This window comes from Bicyclus anynana, chromosome 18, assembly GCF_947172395.1.
Source record: "Bicyclus anynana chromosome 18, ilBicAnyn1.1, whole genome shotgun sequence".
In the NCBI taxonomy this organism is placed as follows: Eukaryota; Metazoa; Arthropoda; class Insecta; order Lepidoptera; family Nymphalidae; genus Bicyclus; species Bicyclus anynana.
The window spans coordinates 14,415,017-14,441,431 of NC_069100.1; the positions used below are offsets into that span (position 1 = coordinate 14,415,017).

At 36.0% G+C, this 26,415-nt stretch overlaps 1 protein-coding gene across 1 annotated transcript; it reads left to right on the forward strand.

The window, feature by feature from the left end:
• The first annotated feature begins 945 nt into the window (after positions 1–945).
• On the forward strand, positions 946–26,326 carry LOC112052329 (uncharacterized). The gene is made up of 18 exons (XM_052887031.1): positions 946–1,101; positions 6,567–6,656; positions 7,983–8,165; positions 8,794–8,910; positions 9,759–9,926; positions 10,921–11,118; positions 12,340–12,566; positions 17,635–17,728; positions 18,468–18,569; positions 19,431–19,501; positions 20,478–20,577; positions 21,796–21,906; positions 22,785–22,958; positions 23,851–24,048; positions 24,584–24,692; positions 24,828–24,991; positions 25,285–25,376; positions 25,562–26,326. Exons 1-16 carry the CDS (start codon positions 1,093–1,095, stop codon positions 24,950–24,952), a joined length of 2,076 nt encoding a protein of 691 aa, XP_052742991.1. The 5' UTR covers positions 946–1,092; the 3' UTR covers positions 24,953–24,991; positions 25,285–25,376; positions 25,562–26,326.
• Positions 26,327–26,415: the final 89 nt, after the last annotated feature.

Genomic DNA, 26,415 nt, shown 5'->3' on the forward strand with positions numbered 1-26,415 from the left:
CATGTAAGTTTCATGAGTAGGCACTGCAGCGGGTACATGGTAATTGATCCTTGCTATAATGATTTAATATGCCCACTTATGTCATGCAGTGCCATTTTCATGTCAGCAAGTTGTTGTGATGATTATGATTATGGGCTTGGTGGGCACGTATTGTGTAGGTTTCTGTATTCTGTAGTGTAGGGTGTAGGTGTACTTAGAGCTACATTTATAGGTATGTACAGCGATCAAAGAATAATATCGAAGAACCTCTCTGTCAACTGTCGTGCCAGTAGGTAGGTACCTACCTACTAACTGATATATTCGAAATTAGGAATCTCGGTTAGATACATTCCTACCCAGAACTGTTACCCAGAACATCAATTTATTTTCGATATTATTATTGAGGTACCTACAACTAATATTACCTGAGATCTATTCTAAGTACTTTGTAAAAACGGTCATGCAATGGTATACAAGTCATATGCAAAGAAGAGGAAGACCGAAACAGAGATGGGCGGACGAAAAAAGACAGGTGGCAGGTGTCAACTGGGTATCTGCAAGGAATCAAGAACTGTGGAAAAGCCAAACTTTTCCTAGGCTTTCCGCTTTTGTCCTAAAGGACAATCAGACAAATTCGGAATGAAGCTTCTTATTATTCTACTTCCTATATGTATAATTTGCGTACTTCCATCAAAATCGACCGAATAACAGCAGAAATTAGTTTAGGTATCTACCTAAAGTCTAAGTCATATTAGGTACCTATCTAGGTACCTAATATGACTTACTATGATATTTTTGGCATTGCTACTCAGACACATCATACGTTTATTGCGGATAATTAAAAAAAAATATTCATTGAACCAATATACAATGAGAGCTTAAAGTTTATTTTAAACATCCATACCTAATGTTACAACTGCGTGCTACTTAATCTTTGATGATACGAATCATGAATTGAAGAAGCAATTTATTTTTATCATTCTGATCACAACAGAGCGCTTGTTTGGTATTGCTAGTAGTGTACTGTTTTACCGGCTTAAATTCGATTTTATTCAAAATACTGCAGTGTCGGTAACAAGTGATACCTGTTGAAGATAAACGAAACACTTGATTATGGCAAAGGTGAGTCTTCGAAATTAGATAACAATGAATAGGTTTCAAATAAAACTAGTATAGATTTGAAGCTTAGATCCGCAACACTCCTCTAAGCCGAGGACCGAGTCTCAGAGGAGACTCCTTATAGAGTCGTTACTAACTATTACAAGGCCAGGCCTCCCTTCCAGGTAGAGGAGACACCTTTATAGAGTCGTTATTAACTATTACAAGGCCATTCCTCCCTCGGAGGAAGAGGAGACACCCTTATAGAGTCGTTACTAACTGTAACAAGACCAGGGGTCTCTCAGAGGAAGAGAAGACATCCTTATAGAGTCGTCACTAACTATTACAAAGCTAGGCCTCCCTCAGAGGAAGAGAAGACATCCTTATAGAGTCGTCACTAACTATTATATAGCGTCTAAAGATATAGGTGTATAGCCAGCTTGCCAACATCGGGCTAACAATTTAAACTGAAAATTGTTTAGAAGAAAGAAAAGCTCAGTATTTCATAGTAGACTCGAACCCAGAACCTCGTAATCCGAAGCCATAGTCTAACTACAGGACCAACGAGGCATAATCTATACTTCTACTCATATTCATCATCATCATTAACAACTCATATTGAGCTCACTGTTGAGCATGAGTCTCCTCTCCGAATGAGAGGGGTTAGGCCTTAGTCTACGCTGGCCCAATGGGGATTGGCAGACTTCACACTCGTACAGAATTAAGAGAATTCTCAGGTATGCAGGTTTCCTCACGATGTTTTCCTTCACCGTTTGAGACACGTGATATTAAATTTCTTAAAATGCACACAACTGAAAAGTAGGATGTGCATCTGCTGCATGCCCTGGACCGGATTCGAACCCACACCCTCTGGTATCGGAGGCAGAGGTCATATCCACTGGACTATCACGGTCTCTCTACTCGTATACAAATAATAAAAAGAGGTAAAGTAGGTATGTGGTATTTATAGGGGGTGGTATAATCTTTGAATCTAACTGAACTTTATAAATTCTTTTACCACTAGAAAGTCACGTTATTTGCGAGTGTCAATTTCATCTCCGTATCCTCACGGGAACGGCATCTATGTGGGCAGTGGCGTGCATAAAGTTGTCGATCAGGGTATGCACTATATAGTAAGATCAACCAAACTGTGCAAATCGACACTTAATAAGTATTAAGAAAAATATTTCTTTAGATGTACAGTACTTTAATGGATGTATGAAGTACCTACACGCCTCTGTATAAAATAGGACAAGTGTTTTCACTAGCTGATGCCGCACAGATTTACCCGCGTGGTTCCCGTTCCCGTAGGAATACGGGGATAATATATAGCCTATAGCCTTCCTCGATAAATAAGCTATCTAACACTGAAAGAATTTTTCAAATCGGACCAGTAGTTCCTGAGATTAGCGCGTTAAAGCAAACAAACAAACTCTTCAGCTTTATAATATTAGTATAGATAAGATTGTACATGTCATGTTGTATGTCTGTTAACGTATGGAGGTACTTTTATATAATGATACACCAGACGGCAGTTTAACGGTAATGGAGTTTCATTTATAACAACCACTAGTTTGTTATATTGTTACATAATGACAGTAAATAATAGGTACAATTGCTTCATCGCAAGGTTTTGTAGGTTAGGGTGCATTTACACAAGCCGCAACTGCTACCGACGACTGCAGTCGACGACGTCTCGGCGGCAACCGAAGGCAGTCGCCGACTGCAGTCCAAGGCAGTCGAGTTGACTGCAGTCAACGGCAGACGCCTGCATCACCGACGTCTCGGCAGTCGACTGCTGCAACCGACGTCAACTGTGACTGCCGTAGACTGCAGTCGTCGGTAGCAGTTGCCAGCTGTCGTTGGCAATATGCTGCTCGTGTAAATGAACCCTTAGACTGAAGTGATTATTAACACTAAAGTCAGCCATTGACGGTCAATTATTCTCACGTTTCTGCAGCGCAATCGGCAGCGAAGACGTTTCATAAGTCACGCAGGTACACGATCAGTTATAGTCGTGGGTGCTGCAGAAATGTGAGAATTAAGTATTGATCGTCAATGGCGTGCATAAGAAGTATAGTAATTTACATATAGTACAAGGAAAAACATCGCAAGGAATAATGCATACCTGAGAATTTTCTTAATTCTCTACGTATGCAGTCTGCCAATTCGTATTCGGCCAGCGTGCTGGAGCTAACCTAGCCTCTCTCATTCAGAGAGGAGACTCGTGCTCAGCAGTAAGCCGGATATGGGTTGTTATTGTTAATGTTGATGATAATGACATTTTAATAGGTTGAAAACTAGTAAGTAGGGCTTCCTTTATCACTCTGCGAAGCAGGTATTAATTATTTAAAATGTATTTGGAATTTCCAAGAGGTATTGTGTTTTTGCCTTGGATAGAGTTTGATAAACATTAGACATGCCCAGCGAACTGTTAGTTATATACGATATGTCACCACTTACCATCAGGTCGACCACCTGCTTATAATAAAACCAGGGATGATGACTAGGTTTGAATATATTGATCTTTATGATACATGTAAATAAGGTCAATGTTAACTAATTTATACATAAAAAGCAAAGATTGTCTGGATATTTGTAAAATAAATAAGATTATAAAATTTCAAAATCTATTAAAAATCTTTTATTGTAATTAAATGAAATTCATACAGTTTTAGCTTCCTTACATTAAATGTGACATTTTTAATATTTGAACTATAAACATAAACGCACAAATAACAAAGATATTAGATTGATAGGTTGACCGCCCCTACAAATCTAACGATCATTATGGACCGACGACGTCATTCAGACGCAAATCTGACCCTTTAAATCCCTGTAGCTCCGAAAGTAATGATCGCAGATACCCTGTTCCTTTTACAAAATTGCTTTACTATTTGCATACTCCTAATTTATATACAATTTAAAAAACAGTTATTATCCCTATTATGTACATTGAAGATATTTTTAACCGATTTCAAAAAAGGAGGAGGTTCTCAATTCTACACGTATGTTTTTTTAATGTTGTTTGTGAGTTATTAACCAATTTAGAATTTTTTTTTTTTTAAAAGTATATTTCCAGATTGGTCCCATTTAATTTTTATGAAAATCGTTTAGGTGTTTTTGTGTTAAAAACAAAAAACTGAAATACGTTTTTGAAATTGGTTCCATTTTGTATGTCAAAAAGATTATGTATATCTATAGAAAACTGTAACAGCTCTAGTCCTTGCATATACATTGAAGATATTTTGAAAACTTTTGTTGGAGGGCATTATAATATAATCGGTCCAATATAGTAGTCAACCATTGTATAATTATCATTGGCTATATATTAAAAATCTTTTATGTACAGTATAGTTTTTCTTTAAAACATGCTATCTACCTCCTACATACCAATGTTATCTAATATTATTTATTATTTTTGACATCACTGATATCACCTAATCCATAAAATACATAATTATATACCTACTTACTACTTACTCGATGATATCATACAATACTTTTAACAAACTCAGAAGTGGATTACAAAAATAAGAAAACCAATGTCAAACAAAGGATGATTCACAATATTCGTCAGGACAACTTAACTAACAAATCAAACTGTAACCAAAATAAGACCCTAGAAAGACAGATAATGACCTGGAGTTAAGTCACGCACTTGTGAACGTTGTGTGTAGGGTTAAAGGTGCCTTTGACAGTTAACAAACACTCCCCTTTTCCACTTAAGTCACTCTCCCCGCCTATCCCAAGTAACACAACAAGAAATGTGGATGGCTCGAACGCCACGAGGAAGCATACTGAAGCAGCCCGTACAACGAGCACCTTATATCGCAAGTCATTCCCGCCAACCGATCGCTACCCCTCTCTAACTCCCTACTCTTTACGGAAACAAGTTGCGCCACCTAGCGTTGTCACGAGCCAACAAGAGATCGTACTATTTCCTACAACACGTACTTACGAATTATATGTATCTACTAATCTAGACGAAATGTTGATGTAATGTATGTTTTAAGTCGCAATAGGCTAGCGGTTAAAAAGTCGGACTAAAAACTAAAAGGTCGTAGGTTCAGGTCCCGTCCATCGGATTATTAACATAATACATTATTTTCGGACTTTTATGTATATATTTTATGTATATTTTGACGGCCTCCGTGGAGCAGTGTTATGCGAGGTGAATTTATAAGACGGAGGTCCTGGGTTCGACAGAAGTGATAACTTCAATCTGCAGCCGTATGCGTGATGGAAAGCGAAGCCACAGTGGCGTCGTAACCCATTACGTTACGAAGTGGTTTACTCTCATAAGAAGTTATCACTTCAAAATAATCTCTGAAATAACACACCTCACGGCCTCTTCATTTGGCTTAGGATAGGGATGATGACAGTTTTTTAAATTGTATATAAATTAAGAGTATGCTAATAGTAAAGCAATTTTGTAAAAGTAACAGTTTTGTAAAAGTATCTGCGATCATTACTTTCGGAGCTACAGGGATTTAAAGGGTCAGATTTGCGGCGCTGCCGCGGATCCCTGAAAAACGCCCTTATACAAAATGGCACGAACTAATGACGTCGTAGGTAATGTAATGAACGTTAGATTTGTATGTGCGTTCAAACATAATTACTAATATCTTTGTTATTTGTACGTTTATTTTTATAGTTCATTTATTAAAAAATGTCACATTTAATATAAGGAAGCTAAAACTGTATGAATTTTCATCTAATTACGATAAAAGATTTTTAATAGATTTTGAAATTTTATAATCTCATTTATTTTGCAAATATCCAGACAATCTTTGCTTTTTATGTATAAATTAATTAACATTGTCCTTATTTACCCGAATGTATCATAAAAATCAATATATTCAAACCTAGTCATCATCCCCATTATGCAGGTTCTTGGCGTTTATTGTAATAGTAGGGGAGCCCGGGATGCTAAATTTGCAGTTACTCGAGCGTCATTGAGACCGATTACATTTGGTAGATTAAATTATAGGAAGAATAAATAGTTATTTACTTTTTCCGCTTTTAGCGGTGGAAAAAAAAAACTACAGATTTTAAAAACAATTTTTATTACTTTGGCTTACTGAAATTGTAAGAAAATTTTAGCGATTAATTAGGAGATTATTTCCTTAAAAATAAGTAAAAAATTAATCGCACTCGTACCTCGAGCACTAAAATATAAGGGTTTAATTTTGTAACTTTGAAACCCTCCCATTCCATTACGTTACGCTCAAATCGTCAGATTTTCGAAATGTGCAGTTTTTAGCTATCAACTCACCTACCTTATCTTAATCTGACGTGCTGGTTGAGTATTTATGAAGTTAGTTTTTTTTTTTGGTTGCCCTAAACCGGTACCCACCAATATTAAGGGCTCATACTCGGTGGAGGTACTCGACAAAGTGTAAGGTATAGTCACTTATGTTTATCTGCCGCGCTCGAGTAACTGCAAAAATCCCCTCTTCGGCTCCTCTACTATAAAATTGTTCCAGGTGAAGATACCAACGTTGAAACTCAACAACGGGCTGGAGTTCCCAGCGCTGGGGTACGGCACGTGGCTGGGGGACCTGAAGAGCGATAGTGTAAGAAATACGTAAACATGTTTGTGTAATAGTAGTTTTCACTACTCTTGCTCAAAAACACTGTCATATTACCACTCCACAGCGGGATTAAACAAGCATTTCAGCCTCTAGGGGCTAAAGTAATTTTATTTTTATATTTTTTGTCTGTTACGAGTATTAAACAAAAAAGGTTTAATTCGTAAATTGAATCATCATAAGGTGGGTACGAGTACATTTTGTTATAAGGCCCTGATTGTTTAATAAAAATTTGTAATTGGAACGAAATGCAGCGTTCTTGTCTGTGGAATGCATAATTTTTTTTTATTGAGTTGCAAAAATAAATTTAACATTGAATACTGTACTGAATCATTTTATTATCTCGCATTTGTAGTGAAAATTATAGTGTAACACGCGGGGAAAAATCCATAACAACTCGGTTTCTATTTAGCTTCCCTCGCCTTACGGCTCGTGCCCTAAAAATACGTCGTATATAATGGATCTTTTAGTCCCTTGTATAACAATCTACTACTTTATTACAAAGAGCTAAAAAGACCAATTAGGTATTTTTGGACACGAGCCGTAGGGTGAGGACGCTAAGTAGAAACCGAGTCATTATGGATTTTACATCTACCTAGCGTTCTTCGTGTTGCCAGTGATGATCCGAGACCTGGTTGCTAACTATGGGCCTGATTAGAAGGCTCAAAGACACTTTGCGGGCAATGGAACGAGTTATGCTTGGAGTTTCTCTGCATGATCGAATCAAAAATGAGGAGATCCGCAGAAGAACCAAAGTCACTGACATAGCTCAGCAAGTCGCGAAGCCCATATATTTCGAAGAGCCGATGGTTGGTGTGCCAAGGTGCTGGAATGGCGAGCCCGCACCGGAAAGCGCAGTTTATTCAACCCCCTACTAGGTGGACCGAGGACATCAAGCGGGTTGCAGGGAGCCGCTGGATGCTGGCGGCTCTAGACCGTTGTGTTTGGAGGTCCATGCAAGAGGCTTATGTCCAGCTGTGGACAGTCCATCGGCTGATAATGATATTGATCTACCTAGCTATTCATATTATGCATTTCGTTTCCAAACTTTTTTTTTTATTCTATACAAGTTAGCCCTTGACTTCAGTCTCACCTGATGGTAAATCTCAGTGATGATGTTATCTGAGATGGAAGCGGACTAACTTGTAAGGAGTAGGATGAAAATCCACATCCCTTTTGGTCTCTACACGATATTCTACCGGAGCACTAAATCACTTGGCGGTACCCTCTTTGCCGGTGGTAACTAGCCACGTTCGAAGCTTTTTATTTGCCATCTATTGGCTGATAAGGATCATATTTTCCGTTGAACAGTTCGATATACCAGCAGAAGACAGAGCGAAGCTGATGGATGCGCTGTGCTACGCGCTGGACGTGGGCTACCGACACGTCGACACCGCGCACGTGTATCGCGTCGAGGGGGACGTGGGGGAGGCGCTGAGGAGGAAGATACAGGAGGGGGTCGTGACGAGGGAGGAGGTCTTTGTTACTACCAAGGTAACCTATTTTACTGACTCACATAATACTAGCAGGCAAAAAGGGAAAAAGTTCGATTTTTTTTTCGAAAACTACTTACTTTTGGAGGTACCTAGTAGATAATAATCAAGAGGAACCCTTACATAATATAGAAGCTTAAGCCATTGAATGCTTAAAGCTAAAGATGGTGAAAACAACGGTAGGCTATTCATGTTGTTCGAACTGAATTGTTCTGTATCATCTCTCAGTTAGAGTCGCTATTTATTTAAATAGTAATTTGCGGAGTGAATCCTCTGTACGTTTACTATTAGTAATCTTTGTTTTTTTTTTATTTATTTATTATTTGATTTTACTGTCATCTATTTATTTGTCTTTATTTTTATTTATTAACATTGTTAATAAAATATATTACAAAAACACTATCGAAAAATTATAAAAAAAATCAACCCTCCCGCTGCGGGACATTTGAGTGCCCAAGCAACCGGTGGTCAGAGCTCCAGAGTGAGGAACCTCCTCACAATACGCGCCGTCTCAAGAATCACTGCCTTCTGTATCCGACTCTTGATCCAACAGTTAAGCGAAAGGTGTTGGTGGAAGCTCTTTGCTATAAGACTGAAATTAAAAATATTTATTATATATTTTTTTTCAGGTGTGGAATCATAACCACCGTCCGGCAGATGTGGAGGCGTCAGTGCGCGGCTCCCTGCAGCGCCTGGGCCTGGACTATATAGACTTGGTGCTCATGCACTGGCCCATGTCTATATCTGTAAGTTATCACTGGTTTCGCGCGTTTAGTTCCCGTCTCCGTGGAATACGGTGATAAAATATAGCCTATGACACTGACATTTCGTCTATTATGGTATGTTATATACCTACGTCAAAGGACAATGGGCAAAAGGTATCGGTGAACTGAGTAAATCGAATTTGTGTCACAAGTTTTTCATTCATGATTATAATTCATTTTTTAAATTATAAATGTTACTTTCATTTATAAGATATTACGAAAACACCGTCAATAAAAATGAATAAAAATAAAATACTATTTTGTCTTCAATACGACCGACATAATTTTTCTTGGAATGTTGTCATAGTATTTTTTACTTATTTAATTAATAATTTAATTTTAATTTATATCATTTTGTCGATTTAATACCGCTATTGTCCACGTTTATTCTTATCGTGAGAGAAATAAGATTTCATAACAATATTAGAAGACTCCATAAGAACATTATGGATTAGTGTAGGGTACTTCATATAGTTCAAGTTTTAAATACATCATTGACATCGGTAAGTAAAGTCAACATATTAAAATGCGTAACTCGACACTTGCCGATTACCGCGAAATGCGGTGAATTATCATTAGACGGTAAATTATATTGAAAAGTCTTCAAATCAAACATTCAATTAAGCTTTATTTCATTGTGACACACTAAAGTTGATACCGATACTAATCTTCATAGTCACTTGGTCAATTGCCCTTTATTGAATTGTCCTGCTGATTTCGAATTTTCTTTACAAAAACAAGAACTTGAAAAAAGAATATAATATGACTTAAGTATATTCTTACAACTATTAAGACTTATTAATGTTTTAATTCTAAAACTCAAATTACAGGCAGAAGGTGAGGACGAAAAGATCGACTACTTAGAAGCCTGGTCCGGGTTCGAATCCGTGCTGAGGCAGGGGCTGGTGAAGAGCATCGGCGTGTCTAATTTCAACATCGCGCAGCTCACGCGGTTGCTTGCTCATGCCAAGGTGGTGCCAGTGGTCAACCAGATTGAGGTATGATTGCCAGGTATTTTGCCAAAAGATCTGTTGAATATATTTTTTTTTTATTTATTTAATATCAAGCAATACCACACATTACATTATACAATATAATAATAATTATACAAGTTACATTTTATTACATAATGCAAGTTATGGATACCCAGTTTGGGCGTAGCCTTTTGTCGAGTGAGTGATAGGGAGACCGATTTTATTTTTTGTTTTATTTATCATTCATGTAGTCATTTACCGTGTAATAGCACTTTTCGACTAGAAAGTCCCTTAATTTATTTTTGAAAGCAATATCTTTCTCCTCCTTACGTATACGATCTGGAAGGTTATTGTAAATTTTTGACCCACATAGAAAGCACGACGTTCAAGAAATGTCTCTGTACATTATTTCAGTCAGGATTATTTGTTTGTACAAATTATTTGAAAGATTTCATCGGCCAACCGTATATGCCCAGTGGATATGACCTCTGCCTCCGATTCCGAAGGGTGTGGGTTCGAATCCGGTCCGAGGCATGCTCCTCCAACTTTTCAGCTGTGCATTTTAAGAAATTAAAATTTTACGTGTCTTAAACGGCATACCAAAGAATTTTCTTAATTCTCTACGTGTGTGAAGTCTGCCAATCCGCATTGGGCCAACATTTGACTATTGGCCTAACCCCTCGCATTCTGAGAGGGGACTCGAGCTCAGCAGTGAGCCGAATATGGATTAATGCCGACATCAGCCATTGTGATATGATTTTATTATAATGTCAAAACAGTCATTTTGTATTTAAATAAAATGTGCGCGAGATATATATGTAAGTCTATAGAGTGTGATATATTATAAGGGTTCCGTTTTTGTACTACGTATGTTCGGAACCCTAAAAAGAGGTTCTGTGTTTAGATGTGCATGCATATTTGTATGGTCGCAATATTCACAAAAACTACTAAACTGATGTTTGGGGTTTTAATTGTTAAAAATGTAAATATTAAGGAAACGAATTGGTGTTTTCCACAGATAAACCTGAACCTGGGTCAGAGAGAGCTGGTAGACTTTTGCAAGAAGAACAACATAGTTGTTGTAGCATACACACCGTTTGGCAGCCTCATGAGGGACGGCCCTGACTGTCCCGCCACCAAGGTCGATGACCCCGTGTTGACTGGCATCGCCAAGAAACATGGCAGAACTGTGACTCAGATCAACTTGAGATATCTGGTAAGTTACTATAAAGATGACATGACGTGAGCTGTGATAGCTAGATATAAACACTGCCTCTGGTTCTGGAGGGTGTGGGTTCGAATCCGGTCCACGGCATTCACCTCCAACTCTTCAGTTGTGTGCATTTAAAAAAAATTAATATCACGTGTCTCAAACGGTGAAGGAAAATATCGTAAGGAAACCTGCATATCAGAGAATTTCCCTAATTCTCTGCGTGTGTGAAGTCTTAAAATAAAATCAAATTAAATTAGTTTATTTTAAGTAATAATTAGCCCAGGATTTGTGGAGCATTTTTACAGTTGATTACTATCGAGGTAATTTTCCGTGATTTTCATCTTGATGAGACGCTCAACTTTTATATTTATGAAAGTTCTTGATTCTGGTAGCTAACTGGGTTACCAGGTAAATATTTGTACTGTACCACACAATTTGTAGGACATTGTGTATTTTAAGTTGTTTATCTATCAATTAAGCAACAATAAAAAAACATCTGGTTAGTTACAACTTTTGGTAAGCTCTCCACCTCTCAACTTGTATCTATAACGAAATTATTGTATACTAGCGGACGCCCGCGACTTCGTCCGCGTGGAATTTAGTTTTTCACAAATTCCTTCGGGAACCATGGATATTTCCGGGATAAAAAGAAGTCTATGTGTTAATCCAGGATATAATATATCTTAATACCAAATTTCAGCTAATTCGGTTCAGTAGTCGAGGCGTGAAAGAGTAACAAACATTAATATCATCAAAATCATCAGTTTTCGCAATGTGTTAATCCAGAGTAAAATCTATTTCCAATCCAAATTTCAGCTTCAGTAGTAGCGGCGTTATATAGTAACAAACATCCAAACATCCAAACAAACATACAAACTTTTGCGTTTATAATATTAGTAGGATAGTTATACTTAGTCCACAAGCTCTTTTATTTAAAACGTTAAGTTAAGTTTGTCTGTTGGTAAGGACTATTACTATTATCAAGCATAAATACTTATTATGTATATTTTATATTTATACATGTAGTACATATAAATATACCATTTTTTGTTGCACTATCCCGCATTTAATTACATTAATTCCTTTATCCAAAGGTTGTCTGGTAGATATTGCTATAAGCAATAAGACCGCCTTTGCACATACTTGTTTTCTACGTTTTCTTTGTGGTTTTTGTTTTATGCAATAAATAAATAAATAAATAAAGTAACTTCTTAATTTTTGCAGTACGAACGCGGTCTAGCCAGCATACCAAAATCGATAACCAAGTCGAGAGTGTTGGAAAACGCATCGATTTTCGACTTCAAGTTGGACGACCAAGACATCGCAGCGCTAGAGACACTCGACAACAACTATCGAACAGTGAAATGTCCATTCTGGCGCGATTTTGCGAATTATCCTTTCGAAAAATTTGAGGGAGACGTACCTCCTATACCCCCCACTTTGTTGAAATGGTAACAGATTGTGTACTATTGTATAATATTGTATAATCGTATAATTTGTAATCAATGTTTGTTTGTTTTTTTGTTCCTACTTAGAGACACAGTTATCCTCCTTAATATGACGTGAGTATATTAGAGTGGACGGATAATTTGAGCCTCTGAGTATATAATCTAATTACAGTATTAATAAAATGAAAAATTTTGTATTTTATTAACTGACTTCCAAAAGGAGGTAAAATATCTCAATTTGATTGGTATGTTTTTTTACTAATAGCGGTTGCATCGAAAATATAGCTTCATAGCACTTTCATTCCATTGCATCGAATGAGAAAGAGCGGTAATGACAAAAAGGTGATAGATATTCTATAATTCAGCAACCTGTAGCTATGGCCTTTAAGGCACATCGATTAAATCTTTCTACGATCAAAAACGCTTCGAAAATTAACAAATATATGGGTAAATATGACATTCGTTATCGACAAGACGTGATTAAGACGATCGATCGATCAAATCTGTCATTTCCATACATTTTTTTAGTATTTAAGAATGAGATTCGATGTGTCACATGACCTGCTGGGTGCTCGCCTATTTACTAATTCGGTTCGGTACTTTATTAACAACCTCTCAATTTCGTATAATTGTCAACTAACATTCGTCAAAGTTGGTGAATTAGCTGTCCTGTTAGTCTCTTCATTTTAGTGACGGAATCTTAAAACAAAGAGTTATTTAAAAGATAATTATAAAGGTTTAGCAAAAAACCGTAAAGAATCTAACTACATTAAATTGAATTGTGAAGTTTTTATGTCTTGCTACAATCTAAACAAATATGTATTTATTTATTAGTCTTTGTCCCTTATCCGTGCTACAGACCTGCAGTTTTAACTGAACAATCGAACTGACAGTTAAATCGTACCTGCATGTGTTGTGTTTTTTTTTTATTCTTTACAAGTTAGCCCTCGACTACAATCTCACTTGATGGTAAGTGATGCAATCTAAGAAAGAACTTAGCTAACTTGTTAAGAGGAGAATGAAAATTCTCATCCATTTCGGTTTCTACACGACATCGTACCGGAACGGTAAATCGCTTGGCGGTACGACTTTTGCCGGATAACTAGCCACGGCCAAAGCCTCCCAAAAACCAATTAAGAAAACTTCAATTAGCCCACACAGACCTTCATCTTGCAAATCCACTGCTTATACAATTTTGTCTCATCAAAAAGTTTGACCGTCAGTTTTAACTATAAGTACAGGTTTTTCTTTGTTTTTTCTCCCGATTTAGATTGAAGTTTCCATTAGATAAATCTGTGATTCCAACTGATAGTCGGTGCTGCATGATCTATTTTAAAAGGTCAATTTAATATCATTGCATGCACTAATATTACGAGTACCTATACTTACTAAGCTGCCACCTCAGACCAATTATTGTATAGGACCTGCCTCGTTACACGTTACTTTTCTGTCAAAGTATATGATCAACGATCTAATGCGATTATAAAAACTGTCTCTATAGAATCGATGTTACATAGTTGTAATCATGTTCGTCGGTTAAAGAGCTCCGTAAAAATACCTTTTTGTGTAATTGAATTGTGTAAAAAACCGGCATAAACTTCTAGTTTAGTATAAGACATATACAAAATCTAAGCTCGATTTCCTGAGAAAATGACAGACAATTTTGTTCTGTGACTATGAGTCAGGTCCTTCTATAATTGGTCTGAAACTGCCACACATCGCAGAGTATTGTCCTGGGTGTATTGGAGATATTGTGAAATATGGCATAATGTTGAAATAAAGTCTCGCTGAAGACTTGGTCGCTGACCATGGGCCTTATTAGAAGGCTCAAAGTCACTCGGCGGGCGATGGAGCGAGCTATGCTTGGAGTTTCTCTGCGTGATCGAATCAGGAATCCGCAGACGAGCCAAAGTCACTGACATAGCTCAGCGAGTCGCGAAGCTGAAGTGGCAATGGGCGGGCCACTTAGTTCGAAGAGCCGATAGACGCCCCACTAGGTGGACCGAGGATATCAAGCGGGTTGCAGGGAGCCGCTGGATGCTGGCGGCTCGAGATCTTTGTGCTTGGAGGTCCATGCAAGAGGCCTATGTCCAGCAGTCTATCGTCTGATAAGGTAAGGTAAGGTTGAAATAAATGCATTTTTCTTTACCTATATAGGTATTTCTTTAACTACACGCTACAGTTAAAACTGAACGTCTGTAGCTCAGATTATGGTTAAGTATATGGTGGCCTTGCTTCATAAATAGTTCGCAATTCGCATATCCTTTCAAATATACCAACTACTTATCCATTAACACATTCCTATTGACAATTGAATCTTAAAATAGATGTGATTAAATAAGAAACATTTTAAAATGTACCATAGAAACATTGTAAAACCTACTACACTAACTATTTGTAATACTGTCAATAAAAAATCAATTCCATTAATATTTTTAAAACACAATAATAAAAAGATAGGTTTCTGGTATTATTTGTTTAAATTACGTTCTTTGTGGACCACAACTAACATTGAGATATGGAAATTTCCTCTTTTGAGCGCCTCATTTTTCATGAGCTAGTAAAACATCTTACAGTATTTAACATCATTGATAATAGGCATATAGGCACGGAATACGACGATGTCTTTTAAAAAGAGCCTGAATTGGTTCAATTTATAAACTATATTAGATTTTAAAAAGCCTTCAAGCAACAGTTTCGTAATCTATTCCCTTAGAATACAGAAAAACACAGTGTTTTTCTGTATTCTGAGTCTATTCCTAAGTACACTTTGACAGATTTACCTACTCTTGACACTTGTTGTTAGCTTTGGTATTTGTTTTTTTTTAGTAAAGAAAATCGTAAAATTTTGTCGTCTACTATGTTGAGTTTGGTACTTTCTTATACTTTCTGTAATTTGCTACGGCATTGGAATTTTCGCATTTTGCGATTTTTCGCGGCCTTATAATTTACGCATTTTGCGAGATTTTTATATTATAGATATACAGCCGTCTTGGAGGAGTTAGGTGACACAAACACCTATAGAAAAAGTATATTTATCAAGAACAATGAGACAAAGCTGAAGTTTGTTTGGTTGACCAACTAATCTCAAGAACTATTTATACTTACTGGTTCAAATTGAAAAAAATATTTCAGTGATGAATGGCTCGGCTCATAAGTAAGGAAAACAATTACAGCTTCATTTACTTTGATAAGCAGCTGTGTTCTGGACTGAATAGACGAAGAAGGCTAAACTTCAGAGGCGTTATATATGTCAAAAGGGGCATTATAGTGCGTCGCGGATATAGCTTGCTTTGTCGGATTGAAACAAGGTATTAGTTTACAACTTAGCGCCCTGTTAATACAATCACTTGACCTACTGGATTCAATTATTCAATAATTATGGCTGCCAACCTGCATTGAAGCAGAGTGGTGGATTACACAGAGTGGACTCCACAATCTCTTTCCTATTTAGAAGGGAGGTCTGGCCCTGTAACCGTCAAAATATGCTGAAAGTGTCTAATAAAAAATTAAATTAAAACCTTTTTATTGCGTCGGAAACCCACATACAAGATATTAACTAATTGTACAGAAGTATATAAAAGCAGACCAAAAGTAGAACCAAAATTCAGAGTTAAATGTTAGAATGATTAGAGTTAAAATCAGAACTCAAAATTATTACCTAAGTATAATATGTGAAAACTTTATAATAAAGGTACTAATCATCATCATCATCATCATCAAATCAGCCGATGGACGTCCAGTGGAACATAGGCCTTTTGTAGGGACCTCCAAACATCACGATACTGAGCCACCTGCATCCAGCGAATCCCTGCGACTCGCTTGATGTCGTCAGTCCAACTGGTGGGGGGTCGGCCAACACTGCGCTTACTAGTGCGGGGTCGCCATTCCAGCACTTTGGGACCCCAACGTCCATCGGCTCTTCGAACTATGTGCCCCGCCCATTGCCACTTCAGCTTCGCAACTCGTTGAGCTATGTCGGTGACTTTGGTTCTTCTGCGGATCTCCTCATTTGACTGAAAGGTACTAGGTACTACACTATTCTACGTTCGAAACCAGCAAGCTAATTCACTAACTCTGACATAGATTAGTTGACATTACGAAATTGCCGGTGCCTACTGACAACCTTTAGTGGATATCACACAGTAGGTGGATGACATTTCTCAGTTGATTTGATCCGACACTCTCGGGAGTAGATGACCCCCTGAAGGTTACAAGGTAGATAGGTACGATTGATAAAAGCGAAGTGCGTATACCTACGATTGGAGTTAATCAGTTTTTGGAGCTGCTAAGTTCACAAGGCTATCTATCGTACCTACTTTTTATTTATACAATTTTGTATAAACAAGCAAAACTTGCCAGTAATGATTTATCTGTTTCAATGACAAAAGAAGGAGCTTTGTTTTCTAATTAATTTTTATATAAAATTCAAAATATTTATTTTGATTTTGTCTAAATACCGTTTGGCTACTTTTTATGGGACTTTCTTGCCACCAATCTCGATGACGGGGTCATCTTGACTGGTATCACCAAGAAACATGGAAACTGTGAGTAAAATCAACTTGAGATATCTGGTAACTATCAATTCAAAGTTTACTTTAAGAAAATATATTTAGTTTACAAGCAATTTTTAAACCTGAATCCATGCAATCTAATATCTATACTAATATTACAAAGCTGAAGAGTTTGTTTGCTTGAACGCACTAATCTTAGGAACCACTAGTTTGATTTGCTTGCTTCTCAGGAACTATTGGTCTGATTTGAAAAATTCTTTCAGTGTTAGATAGCCCATTTATCGAGGAAGGCTATAGGCTATATATTATCTCCGTATTCCTACGGGAACAGAAACTACACGGGTAAAACCACACGGCATCGGCGAATGCTAGACCCAGGTCCAAATTGGTCGATCTCTGCTGGCATATCCAGCATTCCATAGATTCAGGTATAAAAGATCGTCTTTCACGAGTGTCACAAATGTCAAAACGGGCATTATAGCGTGTCACGGATATAACTTGTACTTTGGCCTTAACTTCACCGGCTTTAAACAAGTTATTACTTAACAACAACTTATCTACATTAACCATATGAACAACAATCACTTTGTGCAAGTCGAGAGTGTCGCCATGTTGTGTCTATTTGTGCTATCAACTTTAATATTTCATTCTGTAAGTTAAACATCATATTAATTTAATACTTTCTAATTAGGTACCTAGTAGTTCAGTGGTATGATCATGTGACTTCAGAAACAAGGACCTGGGTTCGTGTCCTGCGTCGTTCTATGAAATTTTGAGCTTTTCTTTAATCCAAGAACTCCGCACCCCAAATTTGGTTTTCTCAATTCGTTGGATTTACGATAAAAAAATGTAGACATAGTATATTAAAATCTTCTATTTAATGCTCAGAACAATTATAAAAGGAACTATCGCACCCAAATTCACGAACTAAGTTGTTTGTTATTTTCTGAGGAAAACGAGCTAGGATGGATATATCTAACACTTAACTAAAAGTTTTAGCTCAGTGGTAGATAAGGGCGTTTGGACTCATCACCAAGGGATGGTGGTTCAATCCTAACCCCACAGTCTTACCCGACTAGTTGGAGGGGAATGGGAATATTGGTCATATTATGAAAAATATGGCAAATATTATTAAAAAAAAATATATACAAAAAGGTATTTTTACGGAACTTTAACTTTACGGAATTATAACTATGAAACATCGATTTTATAGAGACAGTTTTTATAATCGCATTAGATCGTTGATCATATATATTTTGACAGAAAAATAGCGAGGCAGGTCCAATACAATAATTGATCTGAGATTTAATATTATAATATTAGTTAATAGATAGAAATTTATTTTATTTAATAAATATTTTTTTATACGTAATGTTTTGTGTGTTGCCAGATGTGTGACGAAGGTGACGGGGGTAAAGCGCCGCGGGTCACCCTGAACGATGGCAACACCATGCCCGTTTTCGGCCTTGGCACTTTCCTGGGATTTGACGAGGTTTTTCACTTATTGATATATAACACTAGCGGATGCCCGCGACTTCGTCCGCGTGTAATTTAGTTTTTCAGAAATCACTCGGGAACCATGGATTTTTTCGATGAAAAATGTGTTAATCCAGGGTAAAATACACCTTGTTTAGTTTTCTAAGGAAATTGACATCATCGCTATAAATATTATTATAATTATTGTTATTTTTCTTAATTAATTGTATTATTGTTTATTTTTTTAACTTGAAGTGACATTTATTTTAAATTATTATAACTCTATCATGTTTATTAATTAATGAGATCCCTTTCTTAAACTCAATTAATGACGTACCTACTTGATTTTGACATTTTTATTAATATTGTAAACTTTCTTGATTTTGACATTTTAATTATTTATTAATTTATTATTTATTAATTTATTAATTATTTTATTATTATTGTAAATTTTGGGTAAATTTTCTTAGATTGAAGTGTAGGTTAATATTTTACTTTAAGTTTTCAACCGGACTCTGCTGTGCTGTGAATGTCTGTAAAAGATGGCTGCAGTAGTCCAAGAATTTTGTAACTGATTTATATGTGAGGTTTTCTGCTGTCATTGTTGGCATTACAAATAAATAAATAAAATATAAAATAAAATCAGCCCAATCGGTTCAATTGTAGCGGCGTTAAAGAATAACAAACATCCATACAAACTTTCGCGTTTATAATATTAATAGCATTGTACTCGTAACTCGTAAGATGTAGTCTTCCGCCGTGTCTGTCTGATCACCTATAAACTCAAAGTCTTAGCCGACAACACACACACACACCGATACTCAGATAATTTATTTTCAACCGCTAAGCTTCAGTAATCTAATATTGGCTATTACAGAAAGGTGTGAAGAAAGTTCAAGAAGGTGAAGTGGAACTGCCCGTGACCTGGGCTTTAAATGCTGGATACAGGTACATAAGATTCTAAGCCTGCGAGTATAAACACACTAGACTACGGCCCGCGGTTTTAACCGTGTAGTTCCCGTTTCAGTGAGAATATACGAGGTTAAAATATAGCCTATGACACTCACAATTTACGTGGCTCTCTAGTGATAGAAGAATTTTCAAAACCAGTTCAGTAAACCCAGAGATCCTCTACAACACCAAAAACCTCTTTAATTTTATTATTTTTTTTTTATTTAAAAAGCCATATTTTTTTAATAATATGACCAAAATTCCCGTTCCCCTCCAACTAGTCGGGAAAGACTGTGCTAGGAGTGGGTACGACAACAGTCCAACTGGGCGGGGATCGAACCTCCACCCCTCAGTGATGAGTCCGACCGCTCTTACCGTTGAGCTATAATTGAGGCTATATTAGCACAGACCACAAATGAAGCTATATTAGTATCGATTTATTACTGCGCCTGCGTTAATCGTGCCGCAAATTTTCACCACAACGTAATTGCCATCTTTGCTATTCCTTATTTTATTTCAATCTCGTAGTCCATCCCCGCGAAAATACAGGAATGAAATATAGCCTAAGACCACATAAGGTGGCTATTTATAGGTAAAAGAATTTTCAAAATTAGTTTAGTACATCCAGAGATTACCCCCTGCAATACCACAAACTTTACCTCTTTAATTGATTGATAATAAGAAATATACCTAGTATAGAAGTATAGATAAGAATCTAAACCTATTTTTGACATAGAAGCATTGATCTCTAAAGGAGATATTTGCATAGAAGGCAGTTCTTCTGTAGGCTTAGAAGTAGCAGGCGTCAGCGCTTCCATCTTTGATTGTGCATCATCACTTACCATCAGGTGAGATTGTAGTCAAGGGCTAACTTGTAAAGAAGAAAAAAAAACTATTCAATGCGTCACTCGGCCATCATGTTATCAATAAGTTATAGGTTTTAGGTTACCAAGATTTTTTTTAAATTTTCTAGAATGCTCGACACCGCTGCCGCGTACCATAACGAGGAGCAGGTCGGGGAGGGGGTGAGGAAGTCGGGAGTTCCCCGGGAAAACGTTTTCATTGTTACCAAGGTTCGAAAGTCTTACTTTTTTAACAGTTCTGTCTCATTAGTCCTTAGTATCTATAATGGGGATGATGACTAGGTTATATTGATTTTATGAGACATTCGAGTAAATAAGGTTAATGTTAACTAATTTATACATTAAAAGCAAAGATTGCCTAGATAAATTAGATAAACATTCATACAGTTTTAGCTTCCTTACATTAAATGTAATATATTTCACATAAACATTTTTAAACATAAACGCACAAATAACATAGATATTAGTAGTTTTGTTTGAACGCCCATACAAACGTAACGATCATTATGACCTACGACGTCATTAAATCGTACCATTTTGTGTGGGGCGTTTTTCAGGGATCCGCGGCAGCGCCGCAAATCTGACCCATTATAGATACTCTGTAGCTCCAAAAGTAATAATCGCAGATACCCTGTTATTTTTACAAAATTGCTTTACTATTAGCATACTTCTAATTTATACATACAATTTAAAAAACTGTCACTCATAAGGCCCTAGGGTCAAATTGATGCTTTATCCGATTTTTATCTCTGAAGTTAATAGTTAAGTTAGTTAAAAGTTAAGAAAAAGAAACTTTAATATCATTACTCATTTATTATCATACTAAAGTATTTAATAACATTGGGCACCATGATACATGATAGGGCCCCCTGGTCAGACCATGCTGTTTGCTAAGTGCTCCTGTTAATGCCAATTTTGATATCCGTAATGATTGATTATTTTCCCCGTTTTGGCCACATTTTTGATAGGTGCTTTTGCTCCTATTGGTCGTGGCTTGATGTTGTGTAGCTTGTGGCCTTCATCAATGAAGGCTTTTCAACACAAAAAGAAAATTTCAATTTTAACCATTAGTTCGTCAGTAGGTAAGTCAGAAGAACGAAATTGCTTATAACAGGTGAGCAAATGTTGTGTGATGACGTCACGTACATTATCACGACCGTTAACGGGAGTCGATATTTATGTGAACTTTGAATGCATGTAAAATCATAAAAAAAACAAAAACTAGTGTATCTGTATAAGTATATATAAAAGCTCTAATGTAACGAAGTTTCAAATGATTTTGCGTATCTAGAAACATTAACCAAATTGTGATTGATTAATTGTAACAATTCATACTACTTTAAGTTGAATTAATTGTGAAGTTTAGTGAAGAAGAGAAAATAAAAGGCTTTTTATTATTATTATTATTACTTATTATAATGATTGCAGCTAGGTATGTACGAGCAAAGAGATGTGCTGGGCGCCCTGCGCAGGTCTCTGGGTCGACTCAACTCCAGCTACGTGGATCTCTACTTGATACACTTCCCTATCGCTACTAAGGTATACTAGATTTTTTGACGGCCTCCGTGGCGCAGTGGTTTGCGCGGTGGATTTACTTGACGGAGGTCCTGAGTTTGATCCCCGGCTGAGCTGATTAAGGTTTTCTTAATTGGTCCAGGTCTGGCTGGTGGGAGACTTCGGCCGTGGCTAGTTACCCTACCGACAAAGACATACCGCCAAGCGATTTGGCGTTCCGGTACGATGTCGTGTAGAAACCGAAAGGGGTGTGGATTTTCATCCTCCTCCTAACAAGTTAGCACGCTTCCATCTTAGATTGCATAATCACTTACCATCAGGTGAGATTGTAGTCAAGGGCTAACTTGTAGAGAATAAAAAAAAAGAAAAACAAAAAAAAATAGTTTACAAGCACTTTTAAAAAAGTTCAACTATTCGTAAAGACTCTACCACCAGTTCGGAAGGCAGGTTCTGCTGAGAAGAGCCGGCAAGAAACTTACAAGATTTTTTTTTAAAACCACCCAACTGTCTCAGTTGACGAAACTAAGTGTTTCCATATAATTATGCTTATTCACTACTTTCGTGGCTCTTTTGGAAGAATAAGATCCATGAATTCACTATTCATACGGCAGCCGTACGAATAAATTAATTTTATTGTTTTATAACTATTAATATAATTGTATATTTTTATTAGTCCGACAAACAGTTAGACAAGTGGTGATATTCATACGGTTACCGGATGAATAGAACACTACCCCTATTATTTATTATTTATTCATCGACAATAATATTATAAAGTGGAAAGACTTGTATTTTTGACTACTGGACCGATTTGAAATATTTTTTTTATTTTACTAATAAAAGCTGCATTATCAAGTAACAAAGGCTATATTTTATCCCCGTACGTACGGTTTCAATTTCAGTCAGAACAGAGTCAAGAATACGACGTAATAGATTACTTGGACACATGGAAAGACATGGAGGAAGCCAAACGGCTGGGCTTGGCCAAGTCCATCGGTATATCTAACTTTAACATCAGCCAAATAGAACGGTTGATGGACAACTGCGAGATAAAGCCGGCTGTACTACAAGTTGAGGTAAGTTGATGTCAGCAAGCCTGGAAAAATGTTAGATAATAGTCGTTGAGATAGAAAAAGTTGAAGTTAGTTGATAAATACACTGTGCCTATACGATCACAGCAACTGTATTTTTAATAAATAACAGTTGCTGTGATCGTATAACATCGTTAACAGTTCTTAAACTAGTGGTAACTAGTTTGTCCGGGAAAGTACTACCACTATCATCGGCTATGAACTAGCCACTTTATAGATGCGAAAATTCACTGCCTACCCTGAAGTCATTGGAGAAACTCCTATTTGTAAAATTTATGCGCTTAGTACCTACTGCATACTCTAGTTAAATATCTTGTGCACGCCACCGCCATGCTAATTTCGAAACAGCTCGACCGATTTTAATATAGTTTATTTCATTTGTATATTTGGTAGGTCGTAAAGTATTTTTCAACCCTACCTCTCACTTTTTAAACGCGATTTTACTATTTTTAGCCGACTTCAAAAAAAGGAGGTTTCTCAATTCGACCGTATATATTTTTTTGTATGTTGATTATAGTATTTTTATAGATGGTAGAACAACATTAGAATTAGATGAAGTTCTATTTAAGCTTTCGAAATCTAATAAGCAGCTGTTAGTATGTGGAGACTTCAATGTGGATATCTTAGAAAGTAGTGTTTTATCCAGTAGGTTACTAAATCAATTTAAAACTTATAACTTATCAAATATGTTCTTGGAACCTATAAGGGTGACAGCTACTAGTAAAAAATGCTTAGATAATATTTTCACTTACGTAATTCCAATTGAGAAATAAATCATAAAAAATTTAGATTCTAATAATTTTGGGCAATATACACAGTTTATATCTAATTACTTTGAAAATACTTTTATTAAGTATCAAAGTGTATCTTCTTACAGGTCAATCTAAATCTAGCTCAAAACAAGCTCTTGGAGTTCACGAAAGCGCACAACATTTCTGTAATGGCGTACTCCCCATTCGGCACAATGTTCCTGAAGAACACAGACGCACCCCCGCCTAGAGTGGACAACCCCATACTGGTGGGGCTGGGGTTCAAATACAAGAAAACTGTGCCTCAAATCGCGTTGAGATATCTGGTAAGTGTGACAAAACTTTAAACTAATTTTATATACATAATAAAGTGTGTCTTTTTACCCGACTGCGTAAGAGGGAGGGTCATTGTAACACTAAACAGTAAAAAATACCATTGTTTTTCCTCTCCACTGATTGATTTGAAGGCTAAATTAGCGTTTGTGAGAGAACTGAATATATATATATATTTTAATAAATAAAAACAAAGAGTTTATTTAAGTAAATGTACACACTATATATTTTTAGCTGTGTATCACCTTCGACGATATTATTTTTCGCTTTTTAAGGCTCTTGCAGTCATTTAACTGTAACTTGGTCGACTCATGTAGCACATTTTTGTATTTTTAAAGCTGGTTGAATTTCGTTATTGTATTATACTGATATTGCTACTTTATTAAAACCTTCAGTTGTTCAAATAAATCTTTCAGATAAAATAAACGTAAGAGCGACTTTAATTATTATTCGTAATTATATGAGAAATATATTACAGATCATCAACCACTCTTCCAAAAACTATTTCTTTAAATAATTCCATTTCAGGTTCAAAGAGGTGTGACACCGATTCCAAAATCAGTTACGAAGGAGAGAATCGAGCAAAATATCGATATTTTCGATTTTGTACTGAGCGACGAAGATATGGATAGATTAAGTAAGTACGAATTGAACACTAACTGTGCCTAGGTAAAAGATTAGTAGAGTAGTCCCTGCTGTTGAAATAAAAAGAATTTAAATGAACAATAAAATAAAATGTATTAATCGGACCGTAATTTATTATGTATTTTAGGCGAGTTTAACCAAAACTACAGAAAAGTGTGGCCAAGCTTCTGGCAAGATCATCCCTATTACCCCTTCGAGAAGAAAGACGTTCCCAGTCCTAACATGTTTACAAAAGGTCTCCAGAAAACATAAGAACAACGTTATTTTACTTTTTACATTTAATTTTTCCACGTAAGTTTTATTTTTCATAAATCTCTAATATATAAATAAGATTTATATCTATTGTCATTGTTGTGTAAAATATTAAAGCACAGTTCCTACAAATGCTTTTTTATTTTCTTAATTATCCACCATCTATAAATATATCAAATATTTATGGATCAAATCATGAACTTTTAGTGTTTAAACTAATAGGTAGGTATACTAACTAACAGTAACTAACTAACTACTAGCTAAGTAACTAACTGAGTAAGTATTTGGATAAAATATAACCGTGCGAGTTATTTGAAGCCGTCTTTTCACAGATGTGTTTTCCAGGGAAGTTCACGATACCACACTTTATTCCTCATCTATTAAAATGTGTCAGCAGTTCAAGATATGACGGCTACATAATCAGGTAAAATATAAAAGAAAAATATTATATAATTTAGTTAAATTTTAAAAATAAATAGGGATAATAAAGGCGAAAGAAATTGCAAAGTATTAAAAATTTATTTTCATAAATAGTATGTACATAATACGGATTGGTAAACAAATTGCCATAATACAATAAATTTAAACTCTTTCTATATGATTTTCCAGCCCCCGATCTAAGAAGAACGTTCTAGGACCTGCGATGAGTGGCACTTTCAGGCAAAATATTAAAAAAAAACAACATTATCATAAAGATATAACGAAATACAATAATAAAGATTTCCACCCACTCTGTCTCCTACCCATTAATTCCACCCAGATTGTGTGAGTTACTAAATATTTAATCTAAAACATTGGAGAGCAGAGAGAACGCTACCATAAAGATTCAATAAATTGGTCATCCAGGACTGGGGTCTTTCATGTAACCTATACAATACATACAATAATAATTATTAAACTACAAGTATTGGAGATTGCTGATTTTATAGCTGGTCTATTTGTATACCCAGCTAATGCCGGCATCCCTTTATCAATAACAAGAACTGGTATAGCCCATCTATTTCGCAAAATCCCATTGCCTTTGGATGTGGTACATCAAGTGCATATTTGTGTTTAAACTCGTATTGTTAGACAACGTTCAGTTTTACATCAACGCGCTGTCTGTCAATTGTCAAACGCTTGTCTGTATCCTTTACCGCTACTACGCATATAAGTATAATTATATTCTGGACCACTATCCAATTCACTTCATTCAATTGACTTTTAAAAGTTTATACTTTTTTCTACAATTGCGTATTTGACGATTGTACATGTGTCATAAGCTTAAGATCTAAATTAGATATCGTTACTCGGTAATAAAAGATCAACTTGTTTTAAATACAATAAATATTTCACTCAAAAATTCCAAATAATCAATAAATATTTTGGTTTTCGCTTGTTTGTTTCTTTTATAAATATTTACATTTTAAACATCAGAAGCATTGTCATCTTCGGATACAAATTTTATAATGTCCTAATATTCA

Coding starts and splice junctions, on each gene's coding strand:
- LOC112052329 (XM_052887031.1), top strand. Junction 8,911..9,758: donor ACTGGCCCATGTCTATATCT/GTAAGTTATCAC, acceptor CTCAAATTACAG/GCAGAAGGTGAGGACGAAAA. Junction 18,570..19,430: donor CTTTCCTGGGATTTGACGAG/GTTTTTCACTTA, acceptor TGGCTATTACAG/AAAGGTGTGAAGAAAGTTCA.